The following is an 18,133-nucleotide window of genomic DNA, read 5'->3' on the forward strand; positions in this document are numbered from 1 at the left end:
TCTCATTTTAAGATAAATTTAAAGGAATGTATAGTGATGGCATAAAAGACTATCATATCCAGATGTGAAGATACAATGCAGCTTGCATCTCTACTTCCAGGTCAAAGATGGACTCCCAGTGAAACTGTTGAACATATCTAGACAATGGGATGCTGGACTGTGTGCCATTGTCTGTACCAGCAATGTCAGGACACACTTAAATAACAGACTGATGGACTTATGACTGCTTATGTAGGACTATACTATTGTGATACTATGGGGAAGATCAGTTGGGGATGGAGATTTGGGGAGGGGGGGTAGGAAAATCCCAGACCTTATAAAATTGTACCATTTAATTCAAAATTTGAATAAAGTTTTTAAACTTTTTGTTTTTCATCTATACTGACTGTATAATATGAACCTTAAGATGTTTTTGTTATTGCCGCATATACTGGTGACCCCGAGGTTTTAGATAAGTTGTGTTCTTTTTGTGTCTTTCCAACTTCTTTGATAGTTTAATACAAGCAATAACTTATTTAAAATGACTCTTCAAAGGATAGGAATGATTTCATTATTTCTATTCCTTTTGCAATATCCTCATGAAAGAATGAAGATACATGCAAATCTTAGATATTGCTGTAAGAAAGATGTACAAAAAAAATCATGGTGATTCTGGGTAGAAATGGTGGAGTTGAACTTTATCTGTTTAGCTGTAGAAACTCACTGACATGCCTCAAGGCTCAAAGAAAGCTGGGGACATGGTGCCATGAGAACTTGGGGCGGCTCGGCATGCCTGAGCTTAGCCCACTCTTTGTCTGTGATTAACAGTGATAATCTATAAAAACGGCTGGAAGTGAAAAACTTTCTAATAAAAGTACCTCAGAGCGTTCTTACACTGTCTTAAAATGGTTGAGTGTTGAATTTTGAGTGTCTATTTTGGAATCATGAAATTTTGAAACATTCTCCCTACTGGAAAGATCACTCACATTTTCTCTGTATTTTTATACCAGAGCTAACACTCGGCCATACTTAGCTTTATTAATGACACTGTAGGTTAATTTTAATGTATATTTCAGTTTATCTTTCTTTAAGGCATTAAAGTAGGATTTTCTTAAAATACCCGTTCTTGTTTATTTCAGGTGGATAATCCAGTTTCAGTTTTGACACAAGAGATGAGCAAGCAGTTCTTGCAGTCTAAAAATGAGGGTGACAAATACAAAGTAAGAGCCACCGAAGTAAATGTAAATTATCCAAAATGAACACATGTACATAAGTACCAAACATTATTTTTGCTCATATAATAGATAACTGAGATTTTTCTTCTTCTTCTTCTTTTAAAAAGTTATTTAATTGAAAGAGATACAGATAGAAAGAGGGAGAGGCAGAGAGAGAGAGGTCTTCATTCACTGTTTCATTCCTTAAATGGCTACATTGGCTGTGGTTATTTCAGGCTGAAGTGAGGAGCCCTTAACACTTGGGCCGTCCTCTGCGGCTTTACCAGGCACGTTTGTGGAGAGCTGGATCACAAGTGGAGCAGCTGGGCCTGGGGTAAAGGCTCAGTGGCTAAATCCACACCGTTCATGTTCTGGGATCCCATATGGGCACTGGTGCCTGTCCCAGCTCTTCCTCTTCCCATCCAACTCCCTGATTGTGGCCTAGGAGGATGGCCCAGAGCCTTGACTCTGGACCCACTTGGGAGACCCGGAAGAGAAGCTTCTGGCTTCCAGCTTCGGATTGGCTCAGCTGTGGTTATTGTAGCCACTTGGGAAGTGAGCAAGCAGACAAAAGATCTGTCTGTCTCTCCTCTATAAACCTGCCTTTCCAATGAAAATAAATGCATCTTAAAAAAAAAAAAAAAAAAAAACTGTTGCTCATATAGGATCCCTGCTATGCCAAAATGTTGGCCCCAGAAATTTCTTTTTCTTGAAGGTTTCTATTTAAGTACTATTATAGGACTAAAGTGGGAAATTAAATAAAATGCTAGTATAATTTTGTTGATAGGTCATTGTTTTTAGTATTTTACCTTTGATTTTGAAAGAATTTCCTTTTTCTCAAGTTAATCTTCAGGGAAAGCCAGGAACAATTGATCATGTAACATAATAATTTATGAACATTAAACTGTTGAACAATTAAAAAATATTTGACTATTCAAACTTTATAACTTTCTGAAGAAGTTTTGCTGGTTCGTATTCTAAAAATTTTAAGATGTAAGAAGATTAAGGACAGGAACAGGAGTGGTCTCTGTCCCTTGTGTTTTTGTTTTTTCATAAGATTTACTTACTTGAAAGGCAGAGTTAAGAGAGATCTGCCTTCTGCTGGTTCACTCCCTAAGTGGCCACAGTGTTGAAAGCGAAGCCAGGAGCCTCTTCTGGTCTCCCACACAAATGCAGAGACCCAAGTGCTCGAGCCTTTCTCTGTTGCCTTCCCAGGCACATCATCAACGAGCTGGATTGGAAGTGGAGCAGTCAGGACTTGAACCAATGTCTATATGGGCTGCTGGCACTGCTGGCAGTGGCTTCACACTTTATGCTGCTGTGCCAGCCCTGGTTTCTGTCATTTATGCTTAAAACTCATAGTGACATGAAGCCTTCAAAATGATACTGCAGTTACTTTTCCTGTGGGGTATTAAATACTTTTGCAAGTGAGCGTATGAATGTAAACATAGCAGGGTCAGTAAATTTGAGTCTGAAATAAGATGTCTTTTGTATCTGTGTTTTTAAGGTTTTTAATTATCCCATTTAACATTTCTCAGATTATGTTTTCATTTTTCACAGTTCTGTGGAAGTTTATACATTCCTGATTTTGTTTTTCTTGTTAATACAGTTCTTTATGAAAGCAACCCAACTTGAGCAGATGAAGGAAGATTATTCCTACATTATGGAAACGAAAGAAAGAACAAAGGAGCAGATAAATCAGGGAGAAGAGGTTTGTAAGCAGTTAATGTAAACCTGTTTGAGATTGGAGAGATTCCTGTGGTTTCTACTTAAAATGGTACTATAAAATGATATATTAATCTATCTAAACATGTATGTAAAACTATGTAGAACATTCTGAAGTTCGTATACGTTTTGTACTCGGGGTTTGTTTTGTAATATTGAGTGTCTACGTGTCTTTATATTATGTTAGACTGCAAACTAAAAGCTAGGAAGTAGCTTGCATACTTACTCTTGCGACATGATTAGTTCCACAGTAAGATATTACAGATTTTCATTCTTTTATGTAGTTTAAAAACTGTAGGAACTATCCTATCTCCTTTGTGAGGATATGCACAAGGCTAACGCTGATTATAAACACACTATGCATGCATAATTACCAAACTGAATATCTCCTTTATTACACTAGTGAAATGTTAGCCTTCTTTAAGCAGTTGATAGCTTAAAGCAGGTGTCATCAGTACTGACAAGCTTGGCCTGCGGGCAGACTTGCTTGAATTTCCAGTCACAGCAACAATGACATACTTCGTTTTTTACCAGCTATGGTTGGCTCTTAGGCTTTCTTCTTCAGCTTCTTGAATGTGCAGCCTTGTGTCTGAGAGTCAGAGTCCGCAGGCTCACAGCACGCCTGTCTAGTGTTCTGCTCGGCTAGCTTCACATGGTTCCGTCTCTGTTCTCCTGTTGTCCGTCAGTACATGCAGCCTTCTGAAGTTCCAGCAACTTTTTTGTTGTCCTTTTGACATGGACTTATACTGAAGATTGACTGGCGTTGAATTTATCAGATGTTGCTCTTAACCTTTTTACTTTGTAAGTTCTTGAAAAAGTGTATTTGGTTAGGTCTGTAGTTGTCTAGTTCTTTAAAAGAAAACTCAGAAATCAAGAACGAATGTTTATCTTATTACACGTCTTATCCATTCCAACTTGGGTAATGATATAGTATGGAAAGAACTGCTATAACCTCAGAATTATTTCAGCCTACTTGATTGGAGTGTCACTGGAAAGGAAATATTCAAGTAAAATGCATATATTGAATGTTGTAGATTTTAAAAAACAACAGATCAGGACTTTGAAGAAGTTGATTTGCTTCAGTTCTCTTGGGGTTAACATCACTTTCCCCATGGTATTAATTTGTCCTCAATAATTCCAGATATCTTGGGTATAAAGTTCAAGAAACATTCTGTTTTTTATATTTCAGAGTACCTAACATATATTATGCACATGCGAATTTTTTTCTTGTTTATTAAATATCCTGTGTTCTCAAAATGAGCTGTGGATTTTGAAAAAGTATAAATGTTTAAAAACTAGATGTCACTCAGTCAGCATATGCTAAATTTCTACAACATGCCTGCTGGCATTGTCCATTGCCTATTAGCAGATAGCACAAATATGTATCAGAATTCTTGGGATGATGGACTAAGTGTGCATCAGGAAATAGTACATAATTGGGTTAGGTTGAACACTGTTAAAGGCGTGTAACTTTTGAGTGAAAGCTGTTAAGAGCGTGTGGCACTGGAGGGAACAGAAATAGGGAGCTGGTATGAAGTGATGTTTGAAATGATATTAAAGGATGAATAAGATGAGACAGTGGTTGATGTGAGTGAGGATGTTCCAAGTAATAGGATGATAGAGGTCTCCAGGTCAGGAGAGTCTGCCATGCTTTTTAAGAGCTGAGAGATTCCTACATGGGCTGGAGTGAAGAACACAACTATGCGAGAGAAAGTGGCCAGATTGTAGAGAATATTACACAACGTAAGAGCAGCAGGAGACATGAAGTGGAGTAACTTGACTACATGGTGTGTTTTCAGTACGTTGCTGTGCTATACAAGAGTGATACAAGGACAGAGAGTGAGGTTAATAAAGAAGATACAATTGTCTGAACAGATTATGGTAGCTAAATTAGGGTATTTGTCGTAGCAAGAGGGAAAAAAATTGAAATGATTGGGCAGTTGTGTGTGTGACTATGATGTCACCAGTAATTTTCCTAGCAACTGAGTAAGTTTAGAGATAGGAAACTAGGGGAAAGAGTTGGGTTTTTTCATTTTTTGAAAAAGAAGAGTGAATTCCCTTTTCAATGAGGTATTAGGAAGCAAAGTGAAATTTCTGCGTCTGAGGGAATTGTCAAATAGGAAACTGCCTGTATGCTGCAACAATGTCCAGGTCTGCTGTCAGTAGGAATGTGGTGGCCTCAGTGTATGACTGGTGTGGAAGCCCCAGGAATAATGTGGATGACTGAGTGGAGTTAAATGGCGCAGGCCCAAGAAGGAGAGCATGCAGGGAGAAGGCAGTGAAGGAAGGGGATCTTCATGACGGGCTGTGGGAAGCGTACTGTGGCTGAAGCACCGAAACAATTGTGTAACTCAAAGTACTCACAGTGACTCCTCAAAGATGATTTTTGCAGGATGAGTTTCAGTAGTGGTAAAAAGAAAAAAACAAAAAACAAAAAAACTAGGTATTTAAGACTGAAAAATGAAGAAAAGAAGGATAGGTAATCTTCATGCAACTTGGATGGGAAGGGCAGAATCTTAGTGGAAGAGGTGGTACCACGGAATTGGTAGTTGTGGTGTGCTTGTAAGTCAGCACGCCCTGGAGCAGAGTGAAATATGGCAGCACGTAGGAGTCAGTGACAAGGGTGAAAAGATGGGATGGAAAATCAGTAGGTTTACGTGTAGGGAATGGGAACACAATGTAGAAGACATCTTTCCTTTTGAAGCAGGGGTGCGAGTAGGGGAAGAAAGGTCACTGTTTTATATTTAAAGATAAGTTTCTTGGAAGTTGGGGTAAGGAGTTTCTTACTGATAACTTCTAAATCTCCTTAGCCCAAGCCAGGGATAATGAGAATTTGGAAACATGATGATGATGATGTACATAGAGTCTCATGAGATGATAATGAATTTCAATAATCCTGGAAAATGAGAAAATGAATTGACCGAGAAACAGTAAGACCTGCAGGGTTAAGATGCTATTCAAATTTGGAAAGTATGAATGAGGACAGGTGTCTTACATGGATACAGACTGTGAAGTCTAGAAGCCAAACTGTTTTGAGAGTCAGGATACTTGATATTTGTCCTAGATTTAGATTAAAAAAAATTACTGCTTTGGTTTTTGGAAACAGACTATTTCTGATCCTTCGCTCATCTTTGGAGTGGGGGAGTGGGTACTGGTTATACTTCAGAGGAACAGAAAGAGAAAAGAAATGTGGAAGGACATTGAAATTTGTCTATACTTGTATGGTTTTAAGCCTTTAATTCTTTTGGTTTTCTTTTATGTGCAGAATATTGGAACATTTTTGTAGTGTAGAAATTAACAAAATTATTGCACCTGGCTAAAGTCAGCCAAAAGTATTTTTATTTCCACTTTAAAGAAGCCATTTCCTAATAAACCTTTATGGAGTGCTTACTAAGCATTGCTTTCAAAAGAAAAACATTTGCAGAATGTCTCAAGAAACATCATGTTTTTGATTTTGTTTTTCTTTTAAGCGACTTACTGAACTAAAGCGCCAGTGTTTGGAAAAAGAAGAACGTTTTCAAAGTATTGCTGGTTTAAGTACGATGAAGACTAATTTAGAGTACTTGAAGCATGAGATGGCTTGGGCTGTGGTAATTTTTACTTAATTATTTACATATTAGCAATATATAGAATGTATAAGGTGACAGTCTTACCAATGATTTGCTGTATAATTTCTTCTTAGGTCAATGAAATTGAAAAACAATTGAATGCCATCAGAGATAATATCAAAATTGGAGAAGATCGTGCTGCTAGACTTGACAGGAAGATGGAAGAACAGCAGGTAATTACATTTTTTTTTAACACAGGCGATCAGTAGGTTCATATCAAACTGCAGGTGTTAGACTATTTATGATCTACGATGGTGGTGCTTGCAGGTGAATTCACTAATGAGGTGAAGCAAATGTAAGCTTTTTTGAGGACTGTTGTGAAAATCAGGTCTTGTGGTTGGCTGTGACAAGCCTGTCTGGCTAAGACTGGATTTTTCATGATACAGACAATGGGACTTTGTTACTGATGAGAAGTACTAGAATGGGAAGCCTTGACTTTGAATTTTTTCAGAAGTTGAAACTTAAAGGGGCTTTAGGAATAAAGTGTGTGCTAGGATAATACTCAGCTAGAAAAACATTGTTCCTAAGTATTAGCAAGTATAGGAGTTTGAATTTGAAAACAGTGCCCAGGAACTGCCAATGGGACATTAAGAAAATGTACAGGACCCAGAACCAAGGTTTCCCATTAGAGGATTTCATACAGGTGTAACATTTGGAAGATGTTAGGTCGATAAGCTTCATTTCAACCTGAGATAAGAACCCAGGCAGAAACCCTGCTGTGTAAAATTTTAGAAGAGCACAAAAATTTTCAGTAGGGCCCCTAGCGGGTAGATGCTGCTGAGGAGTGGCATTGTCCTGTGGGGGATTTTCCTTACCTTCCAGTAGAGCCACCTTTTATGTCCTTAGTGTTTTAGATATAATTAACATACTATACAGTTTGCCCATTTCAAGTAGACAGTTCACAAGGTTGTGCAGCTAGTACTGTAGAACTCCTCCTGTTGGTGGAACCGTAGCTTTTCTCTGTTTATAGAAATGTACTCCTGATGTACTGTGTGTCAGTGTAAATTACTCAGCTCTTGGGGTTGTGTTCCCTTTTGCCTGAAGAATTTCTGTCACCAGGCTTGGTGGGGGTATAGGTTGTAAGCTTTCTCAACTTTTTTTCCCCTTTTAAACAAAAGTAGGTGTCTTTTTTCTTCTAAGGGTTATGGCATCAAATCATCAAAGGCGATGAGTATATAAATTCACAGGGGACCTGTAGAGGAGGATGGTTAGTTTAGTGATATCTGGGCTGAGTTTCATCCCTCTGAATTTCCACTTCTGAGTGAATACTCTGAAATTATCACCAGATACTTTCTCAGCCTTGTTTCTCAATTTGTCAAAGAGGAAAGCCTTAAGTATTTTTCCTTCCTTAAGCATTTTCTAGTCTGATCTGCTCACAAATGCTCACAGAAGCAGAGGATTACAAGCTCTGGTGGTTTGTACTTAAGCATTTGGACACTGTGGCAAACAGAGTTTAGGAAAGCATGGACATGTTGACTTTTATTTGTCTTACCAAGTCTTTTTAGAAGAAAATATGTGTACTTCATTGTAATTTACTGTAAATTCAGTATACAATGTGATATTTCTTCTGGGATTTAATCCTAGGAAATAATTGTTGCTGGTACCAGCAAAAGGCTACAGTTTGTATTCACTTTTCTGAATGAAAACAGGATAGCACAGAAAATAAATGCAAATATTTCTTTTAAAAAATCACTTTGAAGTTTGTTCTCTTTAGCCTAATGACTAACACCACTAAGAGAGTTGCGCACAAGTGACTGATTTATACATCTCGTATTTCTCAGTCCTCAGCTAGGGAGTGACAGAGAACCCCATAGAACTGCTTTGTGAAGCTAGGAAATACTGTGACAGACCCCTGCTGCCACCCCCATCTTTTATGCCCAGCTACAACAGTCGCAACAGGATGAAGGCAATGACTTCCTTCACCTGCCTTCAGGACTACAGTTGCTTTGCTACCAAAATATTTTTAGTCTACTGTGATGACTGAGAAGAGATTGAAACAGTTCAAGAAGAAGAAAACAGTGGTGAGCACTGGATTCAAAGCCAGCTCATCTCAGGAACTAAGTTATCCCTGTGAACTAACATTTCTTTTTCGGTGGAACTGTAGAAAATCTCAGTATTAGAGAATCCTCTAACATTTACTGTCTCGTGTTTCTTCCCAACTTGACCTCACTGCATGTCCAGTAGATCAGTAGCAGTCAAAATATAGTGTTGTCAGAACACATCCAACGAGACAAGCTGGGGTGACAGAGGCAAGGCTGGGCAGCTGTGCAGAGAGGCTCCAGGAAGAGGAGGCGAAGGGCCCCTTGCCCAGCACGCATGCTGCCCCCAATGAGTCCTCGGGAGTGTTCCTGTGCTCTCTCCGATGAAAGGCGAACATTTGTGCTGTCTGGTCAGCTCACCAATGGCAGAGGGTATTCCTTATCCAGTCCCTGTTTCAATAGTGCTTTGACCAGTGCACCTTTTCAACTTTCCTTGAGGTGCCTGTTTACAGACATGACCTCAGTCTGAGTTGTGTTTGAATTATCGTTTTACTAAGTGTGTGAGAACTGTAACCTGGAAGTAGACTTTGTCAGTTGCCCATGAGAGCACTGTCCCCTGTTTCTCTTAGGTCGCTCTTCTCCCCAGGGACCCGCAAAGTAAACTTGCAGTATAGTTTGATCCTTATATGATTTCCCTCTTGCTCATACCATTGTCCTGTCGTCACCCTCTTTCGCTAACAGTGAGAACATTACGCTCTTCAAAGATCCACTGTGTCCTCTTCCCTAAACTTTGAAATGGATCTCAGTAAAGTCCAGTGTATTGATAAGTGCTGAGACAGAATACGCCAGAATATAGCCCAGTTACTCTTCAAAACTATCAAGGCAGTAAGAGGATATCATTTCTAAGTCTCAAGTTTTCGGATTTCACTTCAGATTCTGATTCCAGACTCTGTAGGCATGATTGGTTTCTCCAGTAGTCATAAATTCATGTTCTGGAAGTAGCGTTTGGATCCCTTTTTTGTGGCAGCAGCGGTTTTGGAAGAGGCCTGTTACCCATTGCTTTTCAACACCCAGACTTGTCTGTCTGGACCTAGCATCTTCTTAATAGTTAGCTGCCTTATCTCTGTCGCCCACAGCATTTCCTACCATGACTCATGTGAAGTCGTCTTTCCTGTAAGTTGACGATATTCCCAGGAACTTCATGGAAAATTGAATTAAAGATTAGTTTATTTTAGTGTAAAATTCAAACTCCATGTGTGGTTTTAAATTATATACATTTTAGGACCCGGCGTGGTAGCCTAGTGGCTAAAGTCTTTGCCTTGTATGCACTGGAATCCCATACGGGCATCGGTTCGTGTCTAGTTGGCCCCGCTTCCCACCCAGCTCCCTGCTTGTGGCCTGCAAAAGCAGCCAAGGACCGCCCAAAGACTTGGGACCCTGCACCCACGTGGGAAGCTCCTGGCTGCTTGCTTCAGATTAACTCAACTCCAGCCATTGCGGCCACTTGGGGAGTGAACTATCGGATGGAAGGTCTTCCCCTCTGTCTCACCTGCTCTCTGTATATCTGACTTTCTAATAAAAATAAAATGAATCTTTTAAAAAATATTTATTTACATATACATTATTTTAGAACTTTTGAGACTCCCCTTATATGTCTTGATTATTGCTGTTAAAAAATTAGTATCTAAAGCAGATGTCAAATTTGTATTAACATAATTTAAGGCTGGAAATAAGAATGAATGTTTTGGGGGCCTGGCCAGGTTTGGTTGCGATAAAAACAGTACAAAACACCAAATGCCAAGGTGAAATGGCCTGTGCCAATAGGGAATGCAGCACCCGACCAGCACACCTCCCACTGGTTTAGGTGAGGGACGAGTGTGTGATGGGCAGAGTCGGGAAGAGCTGCAATACTCATTGGTTCCAATGGAGGTCGGGGCTGAGAATAGAACCAACCCAGGGGTTACAACCACCAGCTGATCGGAGTGATGGACTGTGACGGGCACTGTGCTTACTAGTAGTGTATTTAGGAGCCTGGACTGGGAACACCTCAAAGTTTCTTTGGGAATTCCCCTGAACAAAATGGAGGAATCAAAACATTAACCAAGAAAAGATAGAAGATGGAGTAGATCAATCAACCACCTCAGCTATATGTTTGCAGCGAAAAACTGGACAAGGGGAGACTCTGAGATGGACTATGTCAATCAGTGGACTCTGCACCAGTCTCATCGTACCTGGATTGTTGCTGATGATATGTTGGAGCTTCTGATTGATCGAGGTGACGCTCTGCTGGCTCTGCCCTCAAACCTGAGAGGGCCTCCCTAAGAGGCCGTTGAACTTGACTGGACAGTGGGATGCTGGACTCTGTATGGTGTGAGCTTTTAATTAGGGAATCTCAACGGAACTTGAGCTGTGGTTATGCATCAAGGTGAAGGAACTCACCATGGGGGAAGGGTTTGGGGTGAAGGGGAGAGAATCCCAGTACCTATGAAATTGTGTCATGTAATACAATGTAATTAATGAATAAATGAATAGAAAAAAAATAAAAAAAAAGAATGAATGTTTATATTGTGAATGTTGAAATTTTTATTGAATTCATTCTGCAGAGTTCTTTTCTTTTAGAGTGACAGAGCTGAATAGAGACTGCATGCCCACAAAGCCTGAAGTGTGCCCTTTTGGCTTCTATGGCAAATAGTTGCTGACTGGATCTACTTTACTTCTGTGTCCTATTAATTCGTTCTGTTGTCAGCATTCCATTTTGTCCCGCATGATTGACTTATTACTGAAGTCTTGTGCTTTCATTTCTCTCTTCCCACCCTTCCTTCCAAGTACTTCCATAATGATGTAACAGCCACATTTTGTCCTTTCTTGCCTCCCTATTGAGGGTTAAGTTGTACACTGTTCATGCACTGGGTGGTACATGACCTGCAAAGCTTATCTCATAGCATCGTCTTCTCAGTTCAAGCTCCTGCGGTGTTTTGATCTCTGAACTGTGAATACCTTCTATGCATGTTCTCCGTGTCTTAAACACCCTTCTCCAACTTGTGCCCTATTCACTTAGGTGAATCTTTCCAGTCTCAGCTCAGATAGCGCCTCTTTGAAAGCGTTCTTGGCTTTTTCTGAAGAAATTGTATTTTGTTTTAGGTACTTATGCAGCATTATGTACAAACTCTCTCATAAATTTGTCTTTCTCTGTTGAAATACGATTTACTTCCCATTGCTTGTGTTGTTTGAAGGCATTTGTGTATATTGCCGGAAGATAGCATATTTTAAACCACAGTAAATGTGGGTTAAAATTAAATCATATTTTGATATTTTATGTGTTTGCTTGCCTAATATTTTGAGCAAAATTCAGTTCATTGGGATGTGAACTAGATCTGATTTTTTTTAAAGGTTTTTCTGTTTATGCAAGAAAAAAAAAATCCCAATAATGTAATTTTCTTAAAGGTCAAACTTAATGAAGCAGAAAATAAATACAAGAATATTCAAGATAAGCTGGAAGAAATTAGTCAGGAGACAAATGCACGAGCTCCGGAGTGTATGGCACTGAAGGCAGAAGTCACTGCCAGGAAAAGGGCCTACAATGAAGCTGAGGTGAGAAGTTTGCTAGCCTGGAATTTTGAAAATTGCATGACAAAAAATAGTTCTGTTTATCTATTTTTAAAATTAGAGGAGAAACAAACAATTGGAGTTCTGTCTGATTAACTTGCACCTTTTCTAAAATGCAGTGGTTTCTAATGATCATTTAAGCCTTTAAAAATATGTGTATATTTCCAGTCATATTCAACCCCAGTGTGAAAATCTGTTGAAGGTAGATTTGACTGGGAGTTTTGTTTCCTCGTTTCATTGGGATGTGTTTTAATTTTTTTGTTAGGTATTATATAACCGTTCCCTAAATGAGTATAGAGCATTAAAGAAAGATGATGAGCAGCTTTGTAGAAGAATTGAAGAACTTAAAAAAAGGTAGGACAGTCGCCTTGCAGTTCTCACAGTTACCTGATTTTGTATTAAAATAATGTCTAGGTTGATGGAGGGTTCTGCTTTCTGTATTATGGCTGGTGGACTTGTCGTCTTTTTTTTTTTTTTGAACTTGTCTTTTAAATGTGTGGTTTATTATTTAATATTTTTCACTTTGATTATTTACTGTCAGTACTGATCAGTCTTTGGAACCTGAGCGGTTGGAAAGGCAAAAAAAAATATCTTGCTTAAAAGAGAGAGTAAAGAGCTTACATGATCAGGAAAATACTGTCAATCAAGATATTGAACAGTTTCAGCAGGCCATAGAAAAGGATAAAGAAGAATATGCCAGAGTTAAGTAAGTTTGCAGCAGGTTTGGAGTTTTCTTTGGTTGCTTACATAAATCATTTTGCTTACACAAAATATGATTTCTGTGTTATTTTCTGTGTTATTTGTGTTAATAGCGTTCTAAAATTTGTAAAAGAATTGAAGAACTTAAAAAAAAAAGGCAGGACAGTCGCCTTGCAGTTCTCACAGTTACCTGATTTCGTATTAAAGTAATGTCTAGGTTGATGGTTTCTTTGTCCATCACAGTTGCAACGCCTTTTTAATGCTGAATTCTAAGAACTTCTGCTTTTGTTTGGTAGAAGTTATTTTCAAATGCAGAGTTCTGCTGTCATTCTTTGGAGTGGCTGGTAAAGGCAAAGTTCGCCTATTTCTGTGACTTCATTATCATATCTGTTTTTCTGCCTTCTTTTTTCTTAGGAGAGAAGAACTAGATGTGAATAATATCCTGAGCTATAATCAGAGACAACTGAAAGAACTGAAAGATAGCAAAACTGACCGACTGAAAAGATTTGGCCCTCATGTGCCCGCCCTTCTGGAGGCAATAGAGGACGCTTACAGACAAGGACGCTTTGCCTACAAGCCCGTGGGCCCTCTAGGTGATTGTTTTGACTTATGGAGGATATCATACACATTTTATTTTCAGAAAGAGGTCTTTTGAGTCCAATTTAAACACAAAGACCTTAGAGTTACATATTTTTGTTTAGCCTTGTGATGAAAATACTCTTGTGCTCATGGATTCAGTTACTAGATTCCCGCTTCCTGCCAGTGGTGAGGGCTCTGTCGTTGAACCCCTGCTGCCTATGTAGAAAACCTTGCTGCATTTCCCAGCTGCCAGCTCTAGCCCAGCCCATCGTTGGTGTTGCGGGCAGCTCTGGCCCAGCCCGCCCTGGCGCCACAGGCAGCTCTAGCCCAGCCCATCCTTGGTGTTGCGGGCAGCTCTGGCCCGGCCCGCCCTGGCGTCACGGGTAGCTCTGGCCCGGCCCGCCCTGGCGTCACAGGCAGCTCTAGCCCAGCCCATCCTTGGTGTTGCGGGCAGCTCTGGCCCAGGCCGCCCTGGCGCCACAGGCAGATCTAGCCCAGCCCATCCTTGGTGTTGCGGGCAGCTCTGGCCCGGCCCGTCCTGGCGTTGTGGGCAGCTCTGGCCTGGCCCGCCCTGGCGTTGCGGGCAGCTCTGGCCCGGCCCAGCCTGGCATCACGGGCAGTGGAGGCTGAGCCGATAAGTGTGCTCTCTCCCTGCCTCCTTGTAGGACGAGAAGAGAGAAGCAGTGTACTTAGATGGGGGCCTTAATTAGAAGTTCTTGAAATAATGCTAAGATCACATTGCATTTTTTAGCTTTTCTTTTTACCCTTTAACACTTATTAACCAGAAGAAAAAGAACTTAGGGAAAGGAAATTATAAAATAAAGTTTAATAATCAACTTCTTACTCTTCTTCTAAACAAATTAATGAACTAATCAACATGACGGATCAAATCAGGAAATCCAGTTAGTATGATATACTTGAAAGAATGCTCATATGAATTTTACATGAGCTTTATAAAATTGTTTTTCTTTCTTAGTTCTTATTTAGGTTTGACAGTATGATTTATATACATCTGTAATTACTGTTTTATTGCCATATGTACATGAAATTTAAACAATTTTTTGATCATATTCTGACGAGTTGCATAATTGCACATCTTAGGTGGGATGGTATTCTAAATCAAAATTTTTGTTACTGCAGTGTTGCATGTAAGTTTTACAGTGATATCTGTTTAAGTGTAGACACATTTATACCACAGTCCATTCAGTAGATGGGGCTTTGTTGCCATCGGTAAATCTGCAGTCCCAGTATTAATGTGTTTTTTCGAAAGTGGCAAAGAATCTATACATCCTTGGGGTGATCTTCAGAATCCTGCTGAGAAGCTAGTGTGGATGGAACAGGTTAATGTAGAACATCACTGTTGGCTGATGTTGGAGTAGGGCAGTATTTTCACAGGATTTAGTAGGTTTCTCCTTTCTGTGTCCAGGGGGCTTTGTGGGAATTTCTTTTTCAGTTCATGTAAGATTTGCAGTGTCATTTACATTACTTTGAAAGTATTTTAAGTCATTTTGAACCATTAAAAAGACGATTCCATTGAGCTATCCAATGAGTCTAAGTCCTTCTGTCTTTAGGAGCTTGCATTCACCTGCGGGACCCTGAGCATGCTCTGGCTATCGAGTCCTGCCTGAAAGGCCTCCTGCAGGCCTATTGTTGCCATAATCACGCTGATGAACGAGTACTGCAGTCACTAATGAGAAGGTTTTATTCACCAGGAACCTCTAGGCCTCAGATAATAGTTTCTGAATTTCGAAATGAGATGTATGACGTAAGAAGCAGGTAAGACCTTAGTAATTAATTACTGTTCCAGGTTTTTGTTTTAATCATGTGTAAAATTGAAGGAGGTGCCCGTGGGTGCGGGGTCCCAAGGCTTTAGGCCATCTTTGACTGCTTTTTAAGGCCACAAGCCAGGCAGTTAGATGGGAAATGGAGTAGTTAGGACATGAACTGGCACGCACATACCCACATGGGATCCTGGTACGTGCAAAGCCTCGACTTTGGCTGCTAAGCTACCTCACCAGGCCTGGAAGGAGTTTTAAAACCGTGTTAACATAATACTAATTTGTAAAATTTCATTAATCCATTTTAATTTCTGTGTAGTCATTGGAGAAATAGTGATACTTGGTATCCCTTGTCCAGAGGTTCTGGCATAAAGTCTGTTGTGGAAGACCTAGGAGTAGATGCAGTGTGCCATGGAGATTGTACAGATGAGAGAAGTGCTGCAGACCTAGCCGTGATAAGAGGGTAGGGCTGAGGGAGAAGATTGGTGTGCATTACCCAGCGGGGTGTCTCAGAAGTGTAAAAAAACTATTGGCAACATTACCCAAATTGGTCTGTTTGCTGAGTCTTGGCTGGCTGATAACTTTGCCTTAAAAATTGATGGGTATATAATCCCAGATTGTACTTTAAAATTGCCTTTCTCTCCTATGTATAAGTCCTAATTTTGCTTTTTTAAAAAAGAAATGTCTAATTCTGTGTCTGAGTTGAGCAGATTGGTGCATTTACTAGTCATCTTCTATTCTGGTGGGCATTTATAAAAGTGGATCCTAAGAAACAGATGAAGTTCAGTTGAAGGAGTAATTAACTCATGTTTTAGCAGATGGGTCAGGAAGGTGTTCAGAGAAGAGATGGTAAGTGATTCATCTTTTAACTGATGAATTTGTCAAGTGACAGAAAATAATGATTGCCTTCTACACAAATAGAGTTGTGTATGCAGGATGGAGTTGTGTTTGCAGTGAATTCTGCAAAAATATGATTGCAGGAAGGAAAAAGTAAAATGGCAAGTTGGTGATAGTGTGAAGAAAAGGAAACCTCTCTCTGTACACTTGTGGTGGGAATGCAGATCAGTACCACCATCATAGAAAACAGAAACTCTTCAGAAAACTAAAATCTGTCTAGAGTTTTGTGAAGCTAACCTTTTGGATGTGCATCTGAAGGAAAGTAAGAGAAGTTCCTTCACTCTCATGTTCATTGCAGCTCTGTTTTCAGTAGCTAAGCTGCAGAATCAACCTAGAGTCCATGAGTGGGTGAGCAGACAAAGACGTTTTTATGCATATACACATTGGAATATTGTTCAACCATAAAAATGAGTCAAATTTTGAGGGTCTGAGCAAAATGGGATAGTACTTGAGATAAAGCTAGAAACAAGAAAGCCAAGTACCGTATGTTGCTCTTACGTGGAAGTGAAATTAAAGTTAGCTGGCCTGAGAAGAGTGATAACCAGAGGTTGAGAAATGGGGAGAAAAGTGTGTTCAGAAATAGACACACAACAGTGGAAGAGGCAGAGTAGAAATTCACGCCAAGTCAGATTATCATCAAAAAGGAAAATGGCCGGCCACCCTTGGGGATGGAGTTGAACACGTGACAGGGGCTCAGGCTTTCAGCAGGCTGGGCTTGTATTTGGGGTCTTGGGAGTGTTCTTCAGGGTGGAGGAATGCCAAGAAAATAGAGGAGTGGGTGGGGACCAGAACCAGCTTTGCCTCAAGCTTTTCACCCTTGGTTGGTCTTGCCTCTTGAGGACAAGAATGGTCTTTTGAAAGAGTCCTGATGGGAGACTTTTTTTTTTTCACTATGTAAACTGTTTTCCCAGGCCACAAGCAGGGAGCTGGATGGGAAGTGGAGTTGCTAGGATTAGAACCGGTGCCATAGGGGATTCTGGCGCATTCAAGGCAAGGACTTCAGCCACTAGGCCACTGCACCAGGCCCTCAAATTGTCCTTAAACAAGTACATAACTCTTGTTAGTTCTCAATAATGAGTGCACAGAGATTACCTCCATACAGTAAAAGCCTTGAAGATAAGAGCATATGGAGTTAACTCATGCTGTGGAACAGTTAAAGAGTTCAGTACTAGAGCTTACTGGAGCTGGCTAGAAAATTTAGTCACCAGTTGGACAAAACCCATTTACGAGGAGATGCTACAGTTTTTAAACATTTCAGAATTAGAGATTAAAGAGTACTTTCTTTGTTTAAAGATTTATTTATTATTATTTTTATTACAAAGTCAGATATACAGAGAGAGGAGGAGAGACAGAGAGGAAGATCTTCCGTCCGATGATTCACTCCCCAAGTGAGCTGCAATGGGCCGGTGCATGCCAATCCGAAGCCGGGATCCTGGAACCTCTTCGAGGTCTCCCACGTGGGTGCAGTGTCCCAAAGCCTTGGGCCGTCCTCGACTGCTTTTCCAGGCCACAAGCAGGGAGCTGGATGGGAAGTGGAGCTACCGGGATTAGAACCGGCGCCCATATGGGATCCCGGTGCGTTCAAGGCGAGGACTTTAGCTGCTAGGCCACACCGCCGGTTCCGAGATTAAGAGTATTTATAGGGCCTGGCATGATGGCCTAGTGGCTAAAGTTCTTACTTTGCTTGAGCCAGTTCATATCTCGGCTGCTCCATTTCAGTTCCCTGCTTGTGACCTGGGGAAGCAGTAGAGGACGACCCAAAGCCTTGAGACCCTGCACCCATGTGGGAGCCCCAGAATATCTCCTGGATTCGGACTGGCTGAGCTCCGGCCACTGTGGCCACTTGGGGAATGAGCCAGTGGGTGGATGATATTTCTCTGTCTCTCCTCTCTGTAAAATCTGCCTCTCCAATAAAAATAAATACATCGTTTTAAGTATTTGCAAGTATTCTGTAATGTGTTGAAATGTACCTCATTAAAATGTATCTTTTTGAACATATTATATTCACTTTCTGTTATGCATTTAACACTGTTCTGTGAAGCAGTGATGCCCACATAGGATGCCAGCAC

At 40.3% G+C, this 18,133-nt stretch overlaps 1 protein-coding gene across 3 annotated transcripts in view; it reads left to right on the forward strand.

The window, feature by feature from the left end:
* The window catches only part of SMC6 (structural maintenance of chromosomes 6), a 72,140-nt gene that overhangs the window by 26,617 nt on the left and 27,390 nt on the right, over positions 1 to 18,133 (forward strand). For all 3 annotated transcript variants that reach the window (XM_058668250.1, XM_058668251.1, XM_004582849.3), the window contains 9 exons: positions 1,119 to 1,199; positions 2,803 to 2,904; positions 6,389 to 6,508; positions 6,601 to 6,699; positions 11,950 to 12,096; positions 12,377 to 12,465; positions 12,653 to 12,817; positions 13,225 to 13,403; positions 14,961 to 15,165. In XM_058668250.1, the coding sequence (XP_058524233.1) occupies positions 1,119 to 1,199; positions 2,803 to 2,904; positions 6,389 to 6,508; positions 6,601 to 6,699; positions 11,950 to 12,096; positions 12,377 to 12,465; positions 12,653 to 12,817; positions 13,225 to 13,403; positions 14,961 to 15,165 (1,187 nt within the window). The remainder of the gene's footprint in view (positions 1 to 1,118; positions 1,200 to 2,802; positions 2,905 to 6,388; positions 6,509 to 6,600; positions 6,700 to 11,949; positions 12,097 to 12,376; positions 12,466 to 12,652; positions 12,818 to 13,224; positions 13,404 to 14,960; positions 15,166 to 18,133) is intronic.

Source organism: Ochotona princeps, chromosome 8 (assembly GCF_030435755.1).
Source record: "Ochotona princeps isolate mOchPri1 chromosome 8, mOchPri1.hap1, whole genome shotgun sequence".
In the NCBI taxonomy this organism is placed as follows: Eukaryota; Metazoa; Chordata; class Mammalia; order Lagomorpha; family Ochotonidae; genus Ochotona; species Ochotona princeps.